This window comes from Labrus bergylta, chromosome 6 (assembly GCF_963930695.1).
Source record: "Labrus bergylta chromosome 6, fLabBer1.1, whole genome shotgun sequence".
Taxonomy (NCBI): Eukaryota; Metazoa; Chordata; class Actinopteri; order Labriformes; family Labridae; genus Labrus; species Labrus bergylta.
This window is the reverse complement of record NC_089200.1, coordinates 18,289,627-18,306,801: the sequence shown is the minus strand read 5'-3', so window position 1 is coordinate 18,306,801 and position 17,175 is coordinate 18,289,627. Positions and strand designations below refer to the sequence as shown.

The 17,175-nt window shown below is 42.3% G+C and overlaps 1 protein-coding gene across 4 annotated transcripts in view; it reads right to left on the bottom strand.

Moving 5' to 3' along the window:
• Positions 1 to 830: 830 nt before the first annotated feature.
• Positions 831 to 17,175, bottom strand: part of gatad2ab (GATA zinc finger domain containing 2Ab) — a 31,993-nt gene continuing 15,648 nt past the window's right edge. For 2 of the 4 annotated variants that reach the window (XM_020632121.3, XM_065955905.1), the window contains exons 2-11: positions 10,168 to 10,476; positions 6,288 to 6,411; positions 5,993 to 6,124; positions 5,727 to 5,798; positions 5,410 to 5,538; positions 5,063 to 5,263; positions 4,691 to 4,940; positions 4,189 to 4,583; positions 3,804 to 4,035; positions 831 to 3,431 (exon numbers count right to left, since the gene is read on the bottom strand). In XM_020632121.3, coding sequence (XP_020487777.1) covers positions 3,298 to 3,431; positions 3,804 to 4,035; positions 4,189 to 4,583; positions 4,691 to 4,940; positions 5,063 to 5,263; positions 5,410 to 5,538; positions 5,727 to 5,798; positions 5,993 to 6,124; positions 6,288 to 6,411; positions 10,168 to 10,463 — 1,965 coding nt within the window. In that variant the 5' untranslated portion in view covers positions 10,464 to 10,476 and the 3' untranslated portion in view covers positions 831 to 3,297. Of the gene's footprint in view, positions 3,432 to 3,803; positions 4,036 to 4,188; positions 4,584 to 4,690; positions 4,941 to 5,062; positions 5,264 to 5,409; positions 5,539 to 5,726; positions 5,799 to 5,992; positions 6,125 to 6,287; positions 6,412 to 10,167; positions 10,477 to 16,633; positions 16,652 to 17,175 lie in introns of those variants that run through there. The other 2 variants (XM_029277019.2, XM_065955906.1) reach the window with 2 other exon arrangements.

Below are 17,175 nucleotides of genomic sequence, written 5' to 3'. Positions count from 1 at the left end.
CAAAGGCCATGCAATAAATCCTTTTCTTACAAACCCTGAATATTGAGCACTATGCGCTTTAAAGATGCTAACTCACACTTTATTGTTTCACACTGCTTTATTTTGGGACATTATGTTTCCAGATGAAGTTGATGTGCTGGGCTTGGATGTGTTGGCCTCCAGTGTTTCAAAGGCCAGTGAACAAGTGTGATTTTGAAAAGAATCATGATTATTTAATTATGTTTTATTCTGCTGAAGGCAAACTCTTTTCTACCCTTCAGTCATCCTCTTCTCCAGGGTTCTGCCTGTCAAAAGTTGTCCTGTTTTCCTTGCAGCTTTGCCAAGTACCTGCAATATGTTCAATGTATTGAAAAATAATATTTAAAATTACAGACAAGATCTTTTCTTACCAGTCTGGACAAAATGGTTTGCTATTTTGTGCTTAATACACTGAAGTTGAATGATGTTGAATGTTTTTTTTTTTGTAGGTGAGGTTCCAGAATGTCTCATAACACCAAGCCAACAGTCCAAAACCAAATAGAAGCAAAACACTTCAAATTAAAGAGAAGAATTTGGCTTATAATGTTGTTGTAATCAGGTATGTCATTGGCAAAAAAGCAGGAAAGCAGAGCGCAGTATACATTTAATTTTCAACTGGATGACTATTTACTTTGAGCTACTTTTATCATTTAAGTGTTACAACTGTGGGTCAACGTTCCATGTAAAAACAAATCTATAAATTTCACGTTAGTCTTGAAGAATCAAATCCCCGAATGAATCAAATAAGCATTTTCTGAATACCATCTCAAATGCTTCATCAATCTAAATGACCAGGCAAACCAGCCATGAAGTAAGGGGTTAAAATTAGTTTTATTATTTGATAGAGCAGAAAAAAAATCCAAAATAACAAACAATTCTCATACATTTGTTTTCTTTTCCATTTGGGCTACACTGCATTCAGCAGAGCTCTGAGCCCAAACGAACGGAATGGTGATATTGTTGTCTAACAGTAGCAGCAGCAGGCAGTAGTCAGGAAAGCACAGGGTTAACACTTAGCAGGGCACTAAATGAAGGGCTTCATCCAGATCGCTTATTTTGCATCCACAAGACGCGGGCGGCTACCTTCCTGCCTGTCAGGAATGTACAGACAACCTGTTCGATTTCTGATGCTACACTGAGACAGAAATACTCAACATTGAGAAATTTGAATTCAACTTTGTCTGCTTGTATTTCTATTAGCAATGAATATTTGCACCATCCTAAATGAAACCCTCATGTACAGAGATGACACCACAGTACATAGTGACTAACTTTAACTGATGCCCAGTTACCAGAAGAATCGGTGAGCGAAGGTGTGCAGGAAACAAACTCCAACAGGGCAGCAAGAATCCAGGTATGTCATGACAAAGTGATGAGTTAATCGTTACCGCTGTTTCAATGTGAAAATCACATCAAGATGAACACATGGTGGATATTTAAATGCTTCTGTCAGTTGTTGTTTTTTTTAGAAACACTGCTTGTAAACATCTTTACATTAGAAATATCCACATTTTCCTCTTCCTAAAATTTAATTTGTATTTGTTGACATTTTCCAATAGGACAGATACACCACTGCTTTGTGAATTAGAGAAACATGACCACCTCAGTGAGTGAAATGAAAGAAAACACACATCGTTATTAAAATATGGTCATCTATTGTAGGAATTCCCCGGTTAAATGTCGGACAAGTTGTATTTGCTAGCTTATCCTGTGCTGCTGCGACCTGATAAAAACGCACAAGAGCTCATGTGAAAGGCATAGTTCGCTCAATTCAAGGACCTGACATAAATCATACACACTTCAATGATACAGACTAAGAAGTTCATGTCATGTGTTGCTATAGGGTTTGTTTTTGCATAACTACATTCTGAAAGCTGTCCAGCTTCTCTCAGACCAATCGGAAGGTGAGTGGGAGCCACTGGACACATGAGAGAAAACAAATGAATATTAAGTGGAGATCCATTCAAATGTAGGGCATAAGGATATATCTTTACTAACATGACCCTATAAATAAACCCAGAGACAGTTTGTCTATAGAAGAAAAACAATTCACCACAACCTATGACTAAAAGCAAAAACAATGTCAAAAATATGACATTCCTTACACCCCCTCAGTTTAGCATGAATTCATGTTTATATCCGGAGAGGGTTCAAATAAACTAGAAACCTTCTAGCAGAAGGGATTCCATTTGGGCTCCACTAGTTCTTTGGAAGGTTTTTTTTTTGTCTGTTTTTTTTACTTTTACATTATTCATTAAGAATAGTCCTCCAAACATATGCTCCATGTTTTTACATTAATCAGTGAAACCTTAATCTTTATTCTTCCACTTCATCTTAGAAAAAACAAAGTATTTAAAAGTAGGCCACAACATGGAACCCAGCAGATGTAAAACCACCTCAACAGTAACATTAGCCTGTGAATTAAGACCTGAACAACAGGCCACTTCCAAAGTCTCAGGGAGCACAATATTCCAAACACAGTATATGACTTATAGAAGAAAAAGACAAAAAATCCTAACATTCATACATACAAAATAATCCAACACACATCAACTTCTCCACTATACACACACTCTGTGAGATAGAGAGAAGAGGCAGTCTGTGTGCAGATAGAGATCTTTTTTTTTTCTTTTTTTTTACAGTCCTTTTTGTATTTTTTGAATTCATTTTTGCAAAGCTGAAGCAGTTATTATTTTGTGGATGGTCCTCAAAGCGCGACCACAATCCCTGGGATGAGGTCTTTAGTAAAGTTCAGTTCGGGCCACCACATGGGCCTGAGTCCGACTGGCTCAGACTGAATAGGGGTAGGACGTAAGGCGTATATTTTATTGTTTCACCGAGGGATTTTTAGGTTGCCCCTGTCTGATCCAGAGGCAGGGGGAATTCAGGGAGGATTCCTCTTGCTGCAACTGCGAGGTTCAACCAATTTCAGGGGGGCAGAGGCAACATCGCTGAAGAAGTTTGTGAACGTGTACTCAACTTCCATAAGCCCAAGGTAGAAGAATTATCATTGACATACTCCTTGTGTCGTAGGAGCCCAAGCTGTCGCAGCTCAACTCCAATTTGGGATGAAGAGTCAAGTAAGAAAGATGGGAGCAGAAATATCTGTGGAAGAAGTGAAGGAACGCCTGTGTCCAACACAAAAACTACGCTGATTCTCCCTCATGCCATTCTGGCCAGAGAAAGGGTCCATAGAAAGGATTAGAACAATAATGAGAATGGCTGTTATTGATATTAAGAGGGGTAATGGTTATGATGTCAGTAGGGAGTAAGATTGCATTATTTCCATGTGTTGGCTGCTTGGGAGATAGAACGGGAGGGAATCATGTCCAGCAGGTACTCTCGCTGACGCTCCACAGCAGAGGTGGTTTTATGGGCAGACAAGCTGGGGTTTACGTAGGCCATAGTCACACCTAGGAGGAAACAAACACAGCAGGGGTCAATGTGATGAAGATTGAACGGCTCAGTTTAATTTGTATCCAGAAATATCACACATTGAAGTTTAAAAGCAAAGATAACACACAGAGAAGGAAATTACTGAGCAAGAAGAGTGACATATTCAAAATATTTACAGCCAAAAATGTATTTCTTTTTTTAAACATTGGGAGAACTATACAGTAAAACTTAAATGAAAAAGGCCTCGTCTGAGAAAATGGAAAGACAGACACTGAGAAGTGATGGAAAGAAAAGTAGTCCACTTTAGTAGAAAGTGATTCCACAAAGGAAGAGCAGAAAGCGAGAACAAGTAAGGCTTGTTTCGGCCTAACCTCGTCTCGTGTATATACCTGTATTGCCCCCGCTCTGCTTCCTCCAGGCCGCCACATTGCCCTGGTTACTGCTGCTGCTGCCGGCGCTGACCTTTGCTCCCTGCTGCAGTGGACGTGCCGCAGCATGCTTACCTGGCCTGCTGCCCAGTGCTGCAGCTGTCACCGCATTCTGAAGCTGAGAGGAGGAAGTGTATGCGTGGGCCAGACCACGAGAGCTCACTGCAGCCTGGATGCTGTGAGACAGCTGACTCTATAAGGAGAAACAAAATGAGGGGAGACATGCTGAGTGTTGGTACATGTGTTAACCCACAAATATAATGACTGCAAATGTACAGAAATCTTTCAATCACTTTATAAACCCCTGTCTTGGTCCATGACTCAGATAATGGAAGGCCATGCTCACCTGCTTGATGGTGGAGTGGTGGCCAGACACAGATCTGTGCTGCATGGCAGCCCTGACCTGCTTGTACTGCTGAGACACCAGCATCTCACTCTTGGACATTGAGGGAGAGGAAGATGAGGTGGTTTTAGAGACAGATGAAGAGGAGGCCGCCTGCTGGAGAATACGCTGCTCTATCTCCTGCTCCTGTTGGAGTGCCTTCACAAAGGCTGCCTTCAGCCGGTTGGTGTGCTCAGCCTTCAGGGCCTTCTTCTGATTGGACGACATGCATTGGTCACAGAGGATAGTCCCAGCCTTCTCCTTTCTCCAACGGGAAGTGAAGTCAGTCTTACACTGGGCGCAAGTGTGTGGCTCTTTGGGAATGGCGCTGGCCATGGCAGCAGCTGGGCCCAGATTGCCTAGATGAATAACAAAGTGCTTTGTTGAAATACATATAAGTTCTATGTATCCACCATGACACTACAATATCCACAAACTAGTTACAACAGGGCAGATGTCTACCCACCCCTGCCGTGCATCTCCAGAAGCTTTTGCACCACCTCCTCCAGCCCCAACAGGTAGATGAACTCATTATTGGCAGCTGAAGGAAGGAAGTTGAACTCAGGGGCAGGAGGTTTAGGTGGAGGGATCTCCAGCAGTGTCTTCTCCAACTGCTTACGCAGTGCAAGCTTAGCAGCCGCCTGCCGGCTGGCAGGGGAGTCATTAATGTTGGAGTTTGGGGACACTGAGGAACCTTTTAGGCTGGTTGGAGAGGCCTGGAGAAAAACACAAGCGAAGACACATCAGCAACTAGATATTATTTTTATGGCAATGGAACAGAAACGTTATGAAAGGGCATTTTTCCCACTGCAATGTAAGCTTGTAAATAGTTCCTTACCTGAGGGATGTTAACCATGATATTACTGTTGGCCACGTTAGCCACCCGAATGAGTCCCTGCTGAATGATCCTCTGGCCCTGGACCTGGACATTGGGCACAGAAGCCCTGGGGGCCAGGAGCAGTGGAGGGGGGCCTGTTCCACTGTGCTGCTGCTGTTGCTGACGTAGACTTGCTATCTGCTGAGGAGTCATTGCAATAGGCTGAAAGCAGCATCACAGGAGCATGAAGAGTGGGCATGGAGAGGGGGGGCGGAAAAAAGAGTAATTTACAAAGAGCCCTTGAAAACTATACTTCTTCAAATGTGTCTAGTATAATGTAAATAATCATAATGAAAAGTGTCACGAACCCTCACACTAACCTGCGCCCCTCTGACAAGCGGCGGCATGACAATCTGAGAGTTGTGTTTGGACGGTACATGTTGCCCACCTCGCACCAAGGGAGGAGGGATCACCGTGCCTGAGCTTCGACCTATAACCTGTGAACAGTAAGGCAGATACATACTCAATGACACAAGTATGCAACATAATGCAACAGAAGTGTTGCATCCTATACCGTATATGTAAAGCTTTTGAAAGCAGTATTCCCTCCGCATGTGGTGTAATGTACATGTATTTCAGTTAGTGCAAGTTTTAGCAGGAGGCTTAAACAAATTATAGTAATTACCTGGTGGGGTCCTTTGCTTGATGTGATGCTACCTCTTACCAGAGGAGGAGGAGTGGCCACTGAGCCAGTCGTCTAAAACAAACAGGGTTTGGTATTAGTCTGGAAGTGTGTGCTTCATACATTTTTTTCCTTAATTATGTCAAATGCAATCATCTGGAATGCCTAAGCATAACTAGGAACCTTTTGATTGCAGTACATGAAACTTACAATTAAACAAACAATTAAAACAAGAATTCCCGATTTCTGATACATCTATCAGATTTTACCTTCTGCGCAGTGCTCTCCTTCTGGATCTGGCTCTGTCGTAACTTCTTAAGCAGCACCAGCTTGGCCTCTTGGAGTCTCAGTTCCTCCTTCAGCTGTTTGATGATGCGCTCCCTCTCCTCGGGAGAACTTTTCTATACACACACCGATAGAAATAAATTGTACATGTATGTCTCCTTAGTCTTCTTTTTTTTAAGTCGAAAAATGTTTGTCTTCTTAATTGCACTAAGAGAGGATGAGGAATTCTAAACCTGAAAGAAAAAAAGTCTGTACAGATTAAGTTTTATGTTTTCTTACCATTAGTTTATCTGTGTCAGTCTTGGTGAAGCAGTGGCCATTCATGAGAGGACTGGAAGGCTCATTGTCTGATAACACAATGACATCATCCGGCGATGGCAGCTGCCGTTCCTTCTTAATGTCACTGAGAGGGGGGGGAGTAAAAGAAAATAAACAATTATTTTCAAAATGTGTTTCATCAGTCAACAAGGATTAAACAATGTATCCCTTTTCTGTCTAGAATACCACAGTTTCTATTAATTGCAACTAACTTGTATTTTTGCAGTACATCCAGTAGATGGCAGTAAATAATTACCGTTTCATCAACTCTGTTTTGGAGCAAATGTGCTCTGGGACACACAAGAACACAAGAACCAAGAGATCAATAATGGAGTAATGGCGGCAGGGGAAGATCGCACCGATCCCATTATATTCAGCGATAGGTAACATCAACGAACAGACCTCCTGCTCCTTTTAGTGTCTACAGACACAGCAGCCAGTCACAAACAACAAACAGAGATCAATTAACTACATTTCCGTTTTGTATAGGAGTAAACGCTTAAAGCCTTTTGATAGAATGTTAAGTGGCTTTTCTTGAGAACTAAGGAGAACAAAGGCTTCTAGTGGCAAGCTTCATACGCATCACTCCGGAGGGGGGTGGAGATAAGAAGAAGGGGGTGGTTATAATTTTACAATGCATGAACGACTACAAGAATAAATCTGCCTCGAAACTGGGGATCCTGCACGGTCCTAAAGGATCGGCACTTTAATAAAACAGAAGTCTGACTGGTAAACAGAAGTGCCGCAGGATGAGGTGCTTTAGGGACTGTGATGTATGGCAGTGTGAGAGGAAGAGGCTCGGGCCATAATGTGGATTTATGCACGCACCCTTACAGTTAAGTTATATAATTGTTCAGGCGCTGTTAAGAGCTCTAGGGATTCAAGCTAAGGCCCAGTTTACCACCCAGAAAGGGCCTCACCCCTCCCCTCTACCTCCGTGTCGAGGCCTATGGCCTAGCTGGAACGGCACAGCCTGGGCCTCAGCTCTCCCCTCCCTCCCAGCTGCCGACACCAGAGTCACAAGCTGAGCAGAGCGGAGGTCCGCTGGAGACACTGAAGAGGGTGACAGTGAGGGGGAGGGGAATGCATGGCCAGGAGCCAACCTATTGTGTACACTCTCTCTCTTTCAGTCAATCACTCAGTCTCTACTTCAAACACCCTTCCCCCATCCTTACTTAGTTGTTCATCTTTTATAGTCCCGCAGACTCACTGACGCACTTCTTCACACTTTTTTCATCCTTTTGTACGCGCCTGTCTTGTGGCACGTTTCTCTGCTAACCTCTCTGTCCTCAGCCCGGCTGTGTAACAGCTCCCCTCAACAGACTGCATTATCAGTTCAACAAGGTCAACAATATGACAATAACTGTGTTGTTTATTCTAACCATTATGAGATGAGAATATGAGCAGACTCCACAATCACAACAGTAAACACTGACTGTCATACTCTTACAGCTGCTAAGAACACAACCATTACCTTGTTAAAAAATTTTCGTGCTACTTCCTGAAAAGTACTCTATATGCATCATACTGTTAAAGACTTTCAGCATACTCCTATTCTGGGAGGGATTACTCTGCGAACACCAGCAGCACTTTTCCTGCTAAGCTCTGTTTACATTCTACATACTAAAACATGATAAACTACGTACACACATACATGTATAAATACAAAGTAATTAAATGCTTCATCATCCTTCAGCAACACAACCCAAATGGCATTCGGTTGCCTTGACAGACATGGCCTATAAAAGAGCCACGCACTAGCTTGTGATGGTTGATACCACTCTATTGAGAACAGCTTACACAAGCATCCCAACACACAGCAGCTTGGTTACGTAAGGTCCAATGTTTCTGCATGCCTCGGCTTCTCCGATCACAGGCTTCACACTGACCCCACTATAGGATTGCTGAATCGGTCATTATTAGGTGCAGAGGGATTGTCGGTTCCAAATGCAAAACTGCAAAGTGCCATTTTTAGCTTGGTAATGCTCTATATGTTAAATAAATAGCTGAGCTATTAATAGGAAACAGGCCTTGAAAAGAAGCATTCAGATATTTTTAAAACAGATACATAAAATCTTCTTAGGAGGAGATCTTGTTGCCAATTCTTGGTGACACAGTTTATACATGACTGCATTTATCCCGAGTTTTTCTTTTCTTGCATTACATTTCCAGTGAGTTTTTTTTTTGTTTTTTTTTACAAAGTTGCCCCTACACACTCACAGCTTTCTGTATACAGCAATAAGTTCATCACCTCGCAGTGAGTAAACAACAAACAAACAGGGAGGGGAAGGTGGAACAGGGGGGCCAAAGGTGACACTCAGCCTAATCACATCTCTGTTCCACTTTGACTGCCATCACATCACTCTGTGTATTTATTGCTCTACCCAACACGTCACATGACATCAGGCATTTCTGTGTGGTCATGTGACACACCCACCACCCCTCATGGCCCCTCCTTCCTCCAACTGCTCCTTCCAATGTGGAAACCATGGCAACGGCCAGTTGGAACCAGTTTGTGACACATAGCCTTCATTTTGTGTGAAGTGTGAGGCAGAGTTCAGGTGCTGTTGTGAGAGAAAATGGAGCCCAGACCTCAGGAGCCTCAAACTTTTTCAGAATGGGGACAGGCTGATGAGAACCGCTCGGCGACTTCCTGTATGACTCCTGTCAGACCACTTGTGTTTGCAAAGTTAAATAGAAGCCTCAAAGTACAACAGACTCATCTTCGTGCATAACGACACAGTCCAAGTCTTCAGTTAAACAAATAATCTTTAAAAGGTTTTTGAACAAACACGTATGCAAAAATGATAACAAATATTGAGCCTCGACTGTCAGCTTGTATGAAGTCCCACACTTTCAATTCTCAACCCTGCCTTAAAGAGGTTCAACAACACTTAATTGTAATCAACTAGCGGAAAAACAGGAAACTGTTGCGTTTTTTTTGCATTTTATGCCCTCACTGAAATAAACTTGAATATAAGGAGATTAACATGCGTGAACTCCAGCTGGAAATACTTACAGAGGGTTCATTGTAGACAAAGTTGGCTGCATATGCCATACCGAGACCCAGGAGTAGACTTAAGGTACAGTGTTTATAGTATTCCTTTCATTGTGGTTTCGATTGACTAGATGACTTTGACAGTGTCATGTGAACTGAACAACAAAATGTTCTTTATGAACAAAAAGCTCTCAGCCTCTCTGAGATCTGCAACTAGTACTTCACGAGTTTGATAGCAAAAAGCAGCCGGTGTTCACATCAGACCCTTGGTGCTGTCACACTTACGCACAACTCCTGAAAAACTACAAGTTTTTGACTGCCAAAAAAAAACTACAAGTTTTTCAGGGGGGGGGGGGGGCTGTATGTGTGAATGCAAACAGCCACATTTTTCACTCAAATTTTATCTGGAGTTTCTCCTGACAGCTCCCTAGAGATCTTTACGCAGAAAGTCAGAGTGAGCTGATTTTAGAATGTGGCAGGAATTATCAGGAGAATTCACCTGGAGCAAGAAAGAGGGGGTGTTGACGTTTGTATCCTGTGATCGGTGCAAAACTATAGACTGTATGCACCCGACTGGTACGATCTCAGCTGCATTATGTTTTCGGTTCACCAGTATGTTGTTCTTCACTCTTTTTTTATTATTGTGACTCACTTAACGTCATGTTTTGCCTCACAAGACATCGACAACTCCCCCCACCGACCCCCTCCCATCCGACCAGGAAAATCTCCTGGTGTTAGGTGCATGTGTGAATGACCAGATCAGAAGGATTTCAGTGGCTGTCCTCCTGAAATTCTCTAGAAATGTTCAGGAGTGTGAAGGTGTAAACATCTCCTTTTTCTCACCTTTTCGATGTGCTCATGTCAACAGGCTCGTCTCCGGTCTGCACCTCCACCTTGATCGTGGCCTTCACCTCCCCGGCTTTCAGGATACTGGCTGCTACTTTCACTGCCTGCTCACTCTTTAGCTTGACACCATCAGCTCCAGGTGCCACCAGCGCCAGGGGAGCTTCATCTTCATCCCCTTTCTCCAGTTTAACACGTTTACTGTCCATGTCTACAGGTGACCCAGGAGCAGACACATGGTCCTTCTCCAGAGCACGCTTCTGACTGCGCGTTTGACGCACTGCCTCCTCTGACATGGCTGCTCTCACCCTGGAGAGAGAAAAAAAGAAACAGTTGGAAACATTTACGAACAGAGAAACGCAAGGCAGAGATATGGAAGGTACACAGATAAATAAATTAAGGTGTGCTGTGACAGTTTAAAAAAAAGAAAGAAGCAGTGCAGTGTCCGAAGAAGTAGTTTTTCTTAGTCAGTACATCTCACAACAGTCCAGGATACCCAAATATTGGATTTCAAATAGAACACTATGTCCAGTGAGACAGAAGTCTTGTAAAACAAACTATTAGTTGAGTTAACCTGGCTGAGCTATGATTATGACCCACTGTGTCTGCAGTAAACGATGTCAACCATCTAAAGCAGGTGCCACAGAAAGTTAAAAAAAAAAATTTAAAAGAAACTTTAATTCTTTAGTTTCAGAAACTTTAATTCTACTGGACCATGGCATTGAAAACTATACAGAGGGAGCCTAAGTGTCAGAGGCCAAAGAGTGACTGAAGTAGTTTAGGCAAATTTCATTTAAATATATCCCATGAGTGAGCTTCATGTAAATAGGTTTCAATGACAGACCTTAAAAGAGAGGTTTTCAGTTGAACATGACCCAGACATCTTCTTGACCTTACAAATCATTCCTTAGCCGTTTTCACATATGCACTCCGGCTAATATCTAGATAATTACAGGAGGACTACTCTGGAGATTCTCCCGACCTAGCCGTTCACATCTGCTCCTCACAGCGGGGGACTATCCCTGTCAGAGGGGAGGGGGATCGGGGGATTTCCTGAGGTAAGACGTGACGCAAATAAACAACGCAGAAGTAATGGCCGAAGCAACAGAGTCCGCTACACGACGTTATAATGAGAATATTTGCCTTTATATCAATGCTCTGTGTAGTCCAATGAAATGACAACATCCACCTAAAAGTGGAGAACAACACACTGACGAACAGAAAACGTAATGCAGCCGTTTAATTACGTGCACGGAGATCGTAGTGGTCGTGTGCAGACACTTTAGGCAGTCACTGTATATAAACGTCACTGGGGTCCCATTGGCTCGAGGTGAAATCTTCGGAGTATATGCTGCCACGTTCAGACATCAGCTCACATAGCCTAAAGCCCCTCCGGGTAGCCAATCTCCCGAGTTTTTCAGGAGATTTCCGTATGTGTGAAAAGGGTTCTTGATAGTCCAAGAAACCTCAGGTTTTTAACCAAAATAATGATGCAAATTCACTGAACTAAATTTGATGCACACAATAAACTTGCAGTCCTTGCTGTTTAAACAAGGGTCAATCCTGAAGTGTATATGAATCTCCCATTCTACTGCCAGGGCTCTAGATGCTGACCCAAATCATTAATCAGAATTCTGGGAGAAACCATTACTTGGCAGAAAAAAAGCTCCAACAGGAAGTAACATTTACTCCAAACATATTCATGTAGGCCAAACACTTTCTATTGAAAAGGCAAATAAGGTCGGTAACTATTTATGTGTGACGCATCAAGACACAGATGAGAGTACTTTTACATGTTAACATAAAATAATTCAGCTATGAAAACACAATTGATGGTTAATGATTTGAGCTTCAACTAACAGCATATGTCCACTATCTTTTCAAGTCTAGAAAAGGCCACTCAAGGTCTTCCTAATCCAGCGTGACATCATCACAGCTCCACATGACCCTATCCCAAGATTCCACAAGACAAAAAAAAAAACCCAAACGCTTCAACGAGAACCGGTTTGAACTGGTTTGCGATTGCAAAAAAGGTGCAGGTTTAACCCCTGGAGAGACAGAGTGGCAACCGGGAGGGACAGACGCAGGGAGGCCCCCCCCCCCCCCCCCCCCCCCAGACTCATCTTATACAGCCAGGGTTCCCACTCTTTAATAGTCTGATTCAAAAGAAGTGCAGTCTATTACCATAAACTCTTTCATGCTTATAAATGATGATGGATTGATCATAGAACAATGTTAACACACCTGCAGATGTATAGCACTTTATTTGATAAAATAAGTACAATACAATAAAGGTTTGGGCATTTACAACCTGGTGTTTCAATGTGAAAAATAAAGAGCCAACAGAAGCCTCTTGCACCTGCCTTACTCAAAATAATACTAGTCATACCGGTAATTGCTGCCAGCGCCTTTATTTTCTCTGTAACACGGATTATTTATACTTGTACTGATCATTGATCGGTGATGTTACAAACAAATTCTAAAAAATATCTACAATGCAGCTGAAACCTTCAGGTCTGTGTTTGTTTCAATAAGTGTGTAAGGAACCTAAAATGCACCCTGCTCTGGTGCACAACAAGGACAGATGTGCCCTGCTGTACCATCCCTGGACACAAAGGCTATCTATCTTCCACAGATGACAGCTTCAGTGTGGGTGTGAATGTGTGCATAACCATACATAACACAAAGTGCTGTAAAAACAATACTTTACAACTGTAAGATTGAAGAAAGAGTGGCTGCACATTACTCTGGCTGTAACAGTGAGGTGGTGAACCATGTCAGGTACAAAGTGACTGTAACCCTCTGGGAGAGTGCCGTGTCAAACTGGCACGTTAGGGACAGACGTGGTTGCTAGTTTCACATCCTGGAGACACGTGGCTACTTTCGTCCCAGAGGCCATGAGGCCGATGGCATCATGAATCAAATGTTGTCATTTGTTGGATGTATCAAGAGGAAAAAAACAAGTACAAGTGTCCTTCCAAATGCTCAGTGATTTTCTATGCAATCAAGACTGACTAATAGTGATGTGTACTAGATGTCATTGTTGCCGCACCATCCATTTCGCTCAGCCCTCAGTGAAGGAGCACTACTCACTAAAGGCCATTATCTATTCAGCGCCTTGGTTTCTATGTGAGCCTTGATGACCTGTTGTGTGAGAAAAAGTTAAGAACCCTCACTCTGAGCTTGTGAGAATGCAAAACAACATCAACAAATGAAGAACATTCAGCAAGACAAAGCATCTGCAAGGCAAAGGTTTCAATATGGAAACCTTTCAGAGGATTCCAATTAAACAAAATAATCTATCCATTCGTTGACAAATCATAGTAAAAGAAAATCAGGTATGTAGCCAGAAATCGAAAAAACATCAACTTGTCAGAAAATGAGATAGTGTTGCTCAGCTCAGGAGTTTGTTGTGCCAAGAGAGAACAGCAAAGGCACAAACAGGTATACCATGAGACAAAATTTCAAAGTTGAGACCTTTGATAAGGGAAGTTAAAACAGATCTCCTCTTTTAGATGTACAAAATCACATCGTTTAGGATTTATTATAATAGATGATAATCACAGTTATTATTATTTTAAGTTCTTTTAAATCATTTTTCTTGCTTTGCTATCACCTAATTAAGGATTCTGCAACACAATCTGCACTCAAATGATAAGAAGTATGTTGTAATCACTGACTTCTGTCAGAGTGAGAACTTGTAGGGCTTTAAATATTTATGAAAAACATGATACTACACGTTGCCTGAGCTAACATCAACAAGTTTGGTTTGAAAGAGGCCATCAGAATTGAATTCTACAACTAGGAAATAAACAGAGTGGGATCCTGAATCAATCAGTGCGAGTAGTGCTCATGCATGCATCCATCCAGTGTGTAAACCACGAGATTGATGGAGCTGTCCATCAGCTAGTCCACTGGGAGAGGGAATGGGTATCCCAAACCCTTCCAGTAATGGACTCAAGGACATGTTTAGCCTATTCCTGTGTGCTTTGCTTGACTTAAACTGCCTTCTGGTATTCATTATCTATAGTATGAAACGTTGCAATGTGTATTGTACAAGATAGGCATAGACAATGTTATATCATAGTATGTTCTGACCCTGCTGCCCTGAATTAAGGTTGTCAAAATTTTAGCAATAGACTTCTATACCAATTGCCTTAAAATGATCCCATCTCCATTATTTTTCATGTGCTAGCAGCAGAAAGTACAGGGGGGGAGGGGGGGGGGGGGTGTCTACACTCATATTTCACCTCAAAGCTGCCAAGAGCAAAACAGAGAGCAGTGGAGAAGGTGAGCACCGTTCATGAAAAAAAATAAAAAATTTATGATTGTTTCTGTAACATTTTGAAGCAACAATAAACATTCAAATCCACCATAAAATCCAGCAGTTAGGTGCTGGACTGTTTACATGCAGCTGTGCTTCTCCATGTTCCTATTGTGTTTCTCCGCTCTGCTCTACATCAGTCCTGAAGCTCAAAAACAGCCTCCATAAGCCCACACTGTTCCAATGCTGCCAAAAGGCAACATTCAAGTCAACTCCTTTTGGCATCTTATAATATTGCACAAGTTCAGGTATTGTCTGATACAGACGAAGAGCAGAGAGACAGCGATGTCACCTGGTCGGTTATTTCATTCTGTCCCGTTTGAACCGCTCTGCTCCCCTGCACAATGACTGATGGTCAGAAATGTCTGAGACACAGCAACATGATAGCAAAACCCGAAAATACAGACTGAAGTTTTTAGTGATTTACAGAAACCGCTCTGTCTCATGTGAGCTTTGACAGTGTGAAACACAAACACAGTTCTTTTAACGGATGTGTGTGTGTCTGAGCACCAATGGATGCGTGTGTATTGAAGTGTTATATCTTCAGTTCTTGCGGAGCAAAGAAGGTCAAACAATAGTGACGCCTTTTAGAGGAACTGGAGTTACATCCAGTAACTATATTTTTTGGACCAAACAGCGCTCTGTAATGGAGTTTGTTTGTCCAAGTTTACTGACGACAGCAGGCTCTTATATTACTGACAATACAATTCTGATTCTTGTCAACCGTAACCACCAGCTTAAACCTGCATGAAAGATACAGCTGGAATATAGAGAATATAGAGATCAGAGAGGTTCAGAGCATTCCACCCGGAGCTGCTGTTGGATCTCACACAGAAATTAGGGATGGGTACGAGTACTCGGCGTTGACCCCATCATTCGAGTAACATTTTGTTACTCACGCACCTGTGCAAGCACTGCTTTTGGCTACAAAACTTGAACTCATACAGCGTTACATGTGTGACCGAGCCTTTTGTTTTTCGCCTAACTGAATATACTAGGTAGGAATATAATTAACGGGATACAAACGTATGACTTCTCCGGCCACGGCTTCAGCTTTAGTACACACCGAGCCAGATTTCAGCAAAAACAACTGTTTTACGGCAGCTACAGGAACTCTCTAGGAACATATTATTACACCGAAAGCAAAAGCACAACAAATACAAAACCGCCTGCTACACCTGCGACCTGTCAGTCAAGAAAAGTGATGTCTGGAAGTACTTCGACAAAAACGATGAAGTTAATGTGCAGTGCAAGATATGTGGCGTTAAATTTGCAACCATAGAAATACTAGTTGGATACTTAACCACACGCGCTGAAAGCAAAAGGAGAAAACAGTGCAGACAGAAAACACGTCATTTGCTAGCCCTGTTAGCACACAGAGTGGAGAAGATTAGCCTGGTAATAACCAAAATGGTAACTGGAGATATGCATTAAGTTTTGTGGAAGGAGAAGGATTCAGAGAGCTGGTGGCGTTTGTCAAGCCGGGGAAAAGCCACCATCTCGGAGAATAGTTATGTTTAAATATTGGATGTTTATGTCATTTTACAGGCATAAAGTCTACAATTCCGGTCCAGGAGGTCCTTGTCCGACAGGCCCTCTTTTTTTGTTTACGGTTAAAAAATAATAATAATAATAATAATAATAATCTGCAGGTACTTGAGAACTCGTTCATAAGGTAATTCGAGAAATCGAGTACAGGGATTATTGTAAAATGCCATCCGTAATAGAAATGCAGGAAGAAGATCAATTTTTCTTCTTCCTACAACGGCAGATAATGCGGAGGCCGTGTTACGCTGGTTGCCTTCTTTGTAGCCAAGATCACAAATTCAGTGGAGTTACAGTGTGCTGCCCCTCACGTTTTTTAAGAAACCATTGCAACTGCTGCAGATGGATGAAGTACTATCTGCCTGACCATAACAATATAGTTCGACAGATACTTTGTTTTGGAGGCCACTATAGACAACCTAAGGCTGATTCACATTTCACTCAACGTGTCTCACACTAATCATTGAATTTTGTGGACATCATTAAAGTATACTGCATCAAAATGTTAGCACATTCAACAACTATTATCTACATTGTAGTTTTTAAACCAATCAAACCTCACTGAGATAAACCACTTCGACATAGAAAAAGGATTACCTACAACAGCAAGGAAAATGACGATGGGATGAGGGAGAGAAGAAGGCTGTCAGTGGTTAGTGATCTGTGTCTGCTTCTCTCAGGAGACTATGGAGGAGGAGTGGATGCATGTCCCTCTCCTTAATAAGGCCTGAGGGCAGAGCAGATCTTAGACTGGTAAGAAAATGGGAAATGAGGGATTTAGAGGCAAACAAGAAAGGATAAACCGACTACTGATTCAAATTAATCTGACAAATAAATGGTAAAACGGCATGTATTAAAAATGTACAAATAACGTGCGTATTTCTTTGTGAAGCTACAGGCGTACATTAATCTTCCTGTCACTAAAACAAGGTGCATGAAGAAAATCTCCTACATCTTTGAGCAGTGCAGCAGGATTCGATGCACTTGAAAGCCAATGGAAATCTTGTGACCCGGACTGACACTACAGGTTTAATTCTCAGTCGCTCTCCTTTTGTGTCCAGTAGTTCATAGAGAACAGATCAATGGCAAAGGCTCACCCCCTCAGGTAGCGTGCAAGCCTCTCATCTCCAGTACTGTAA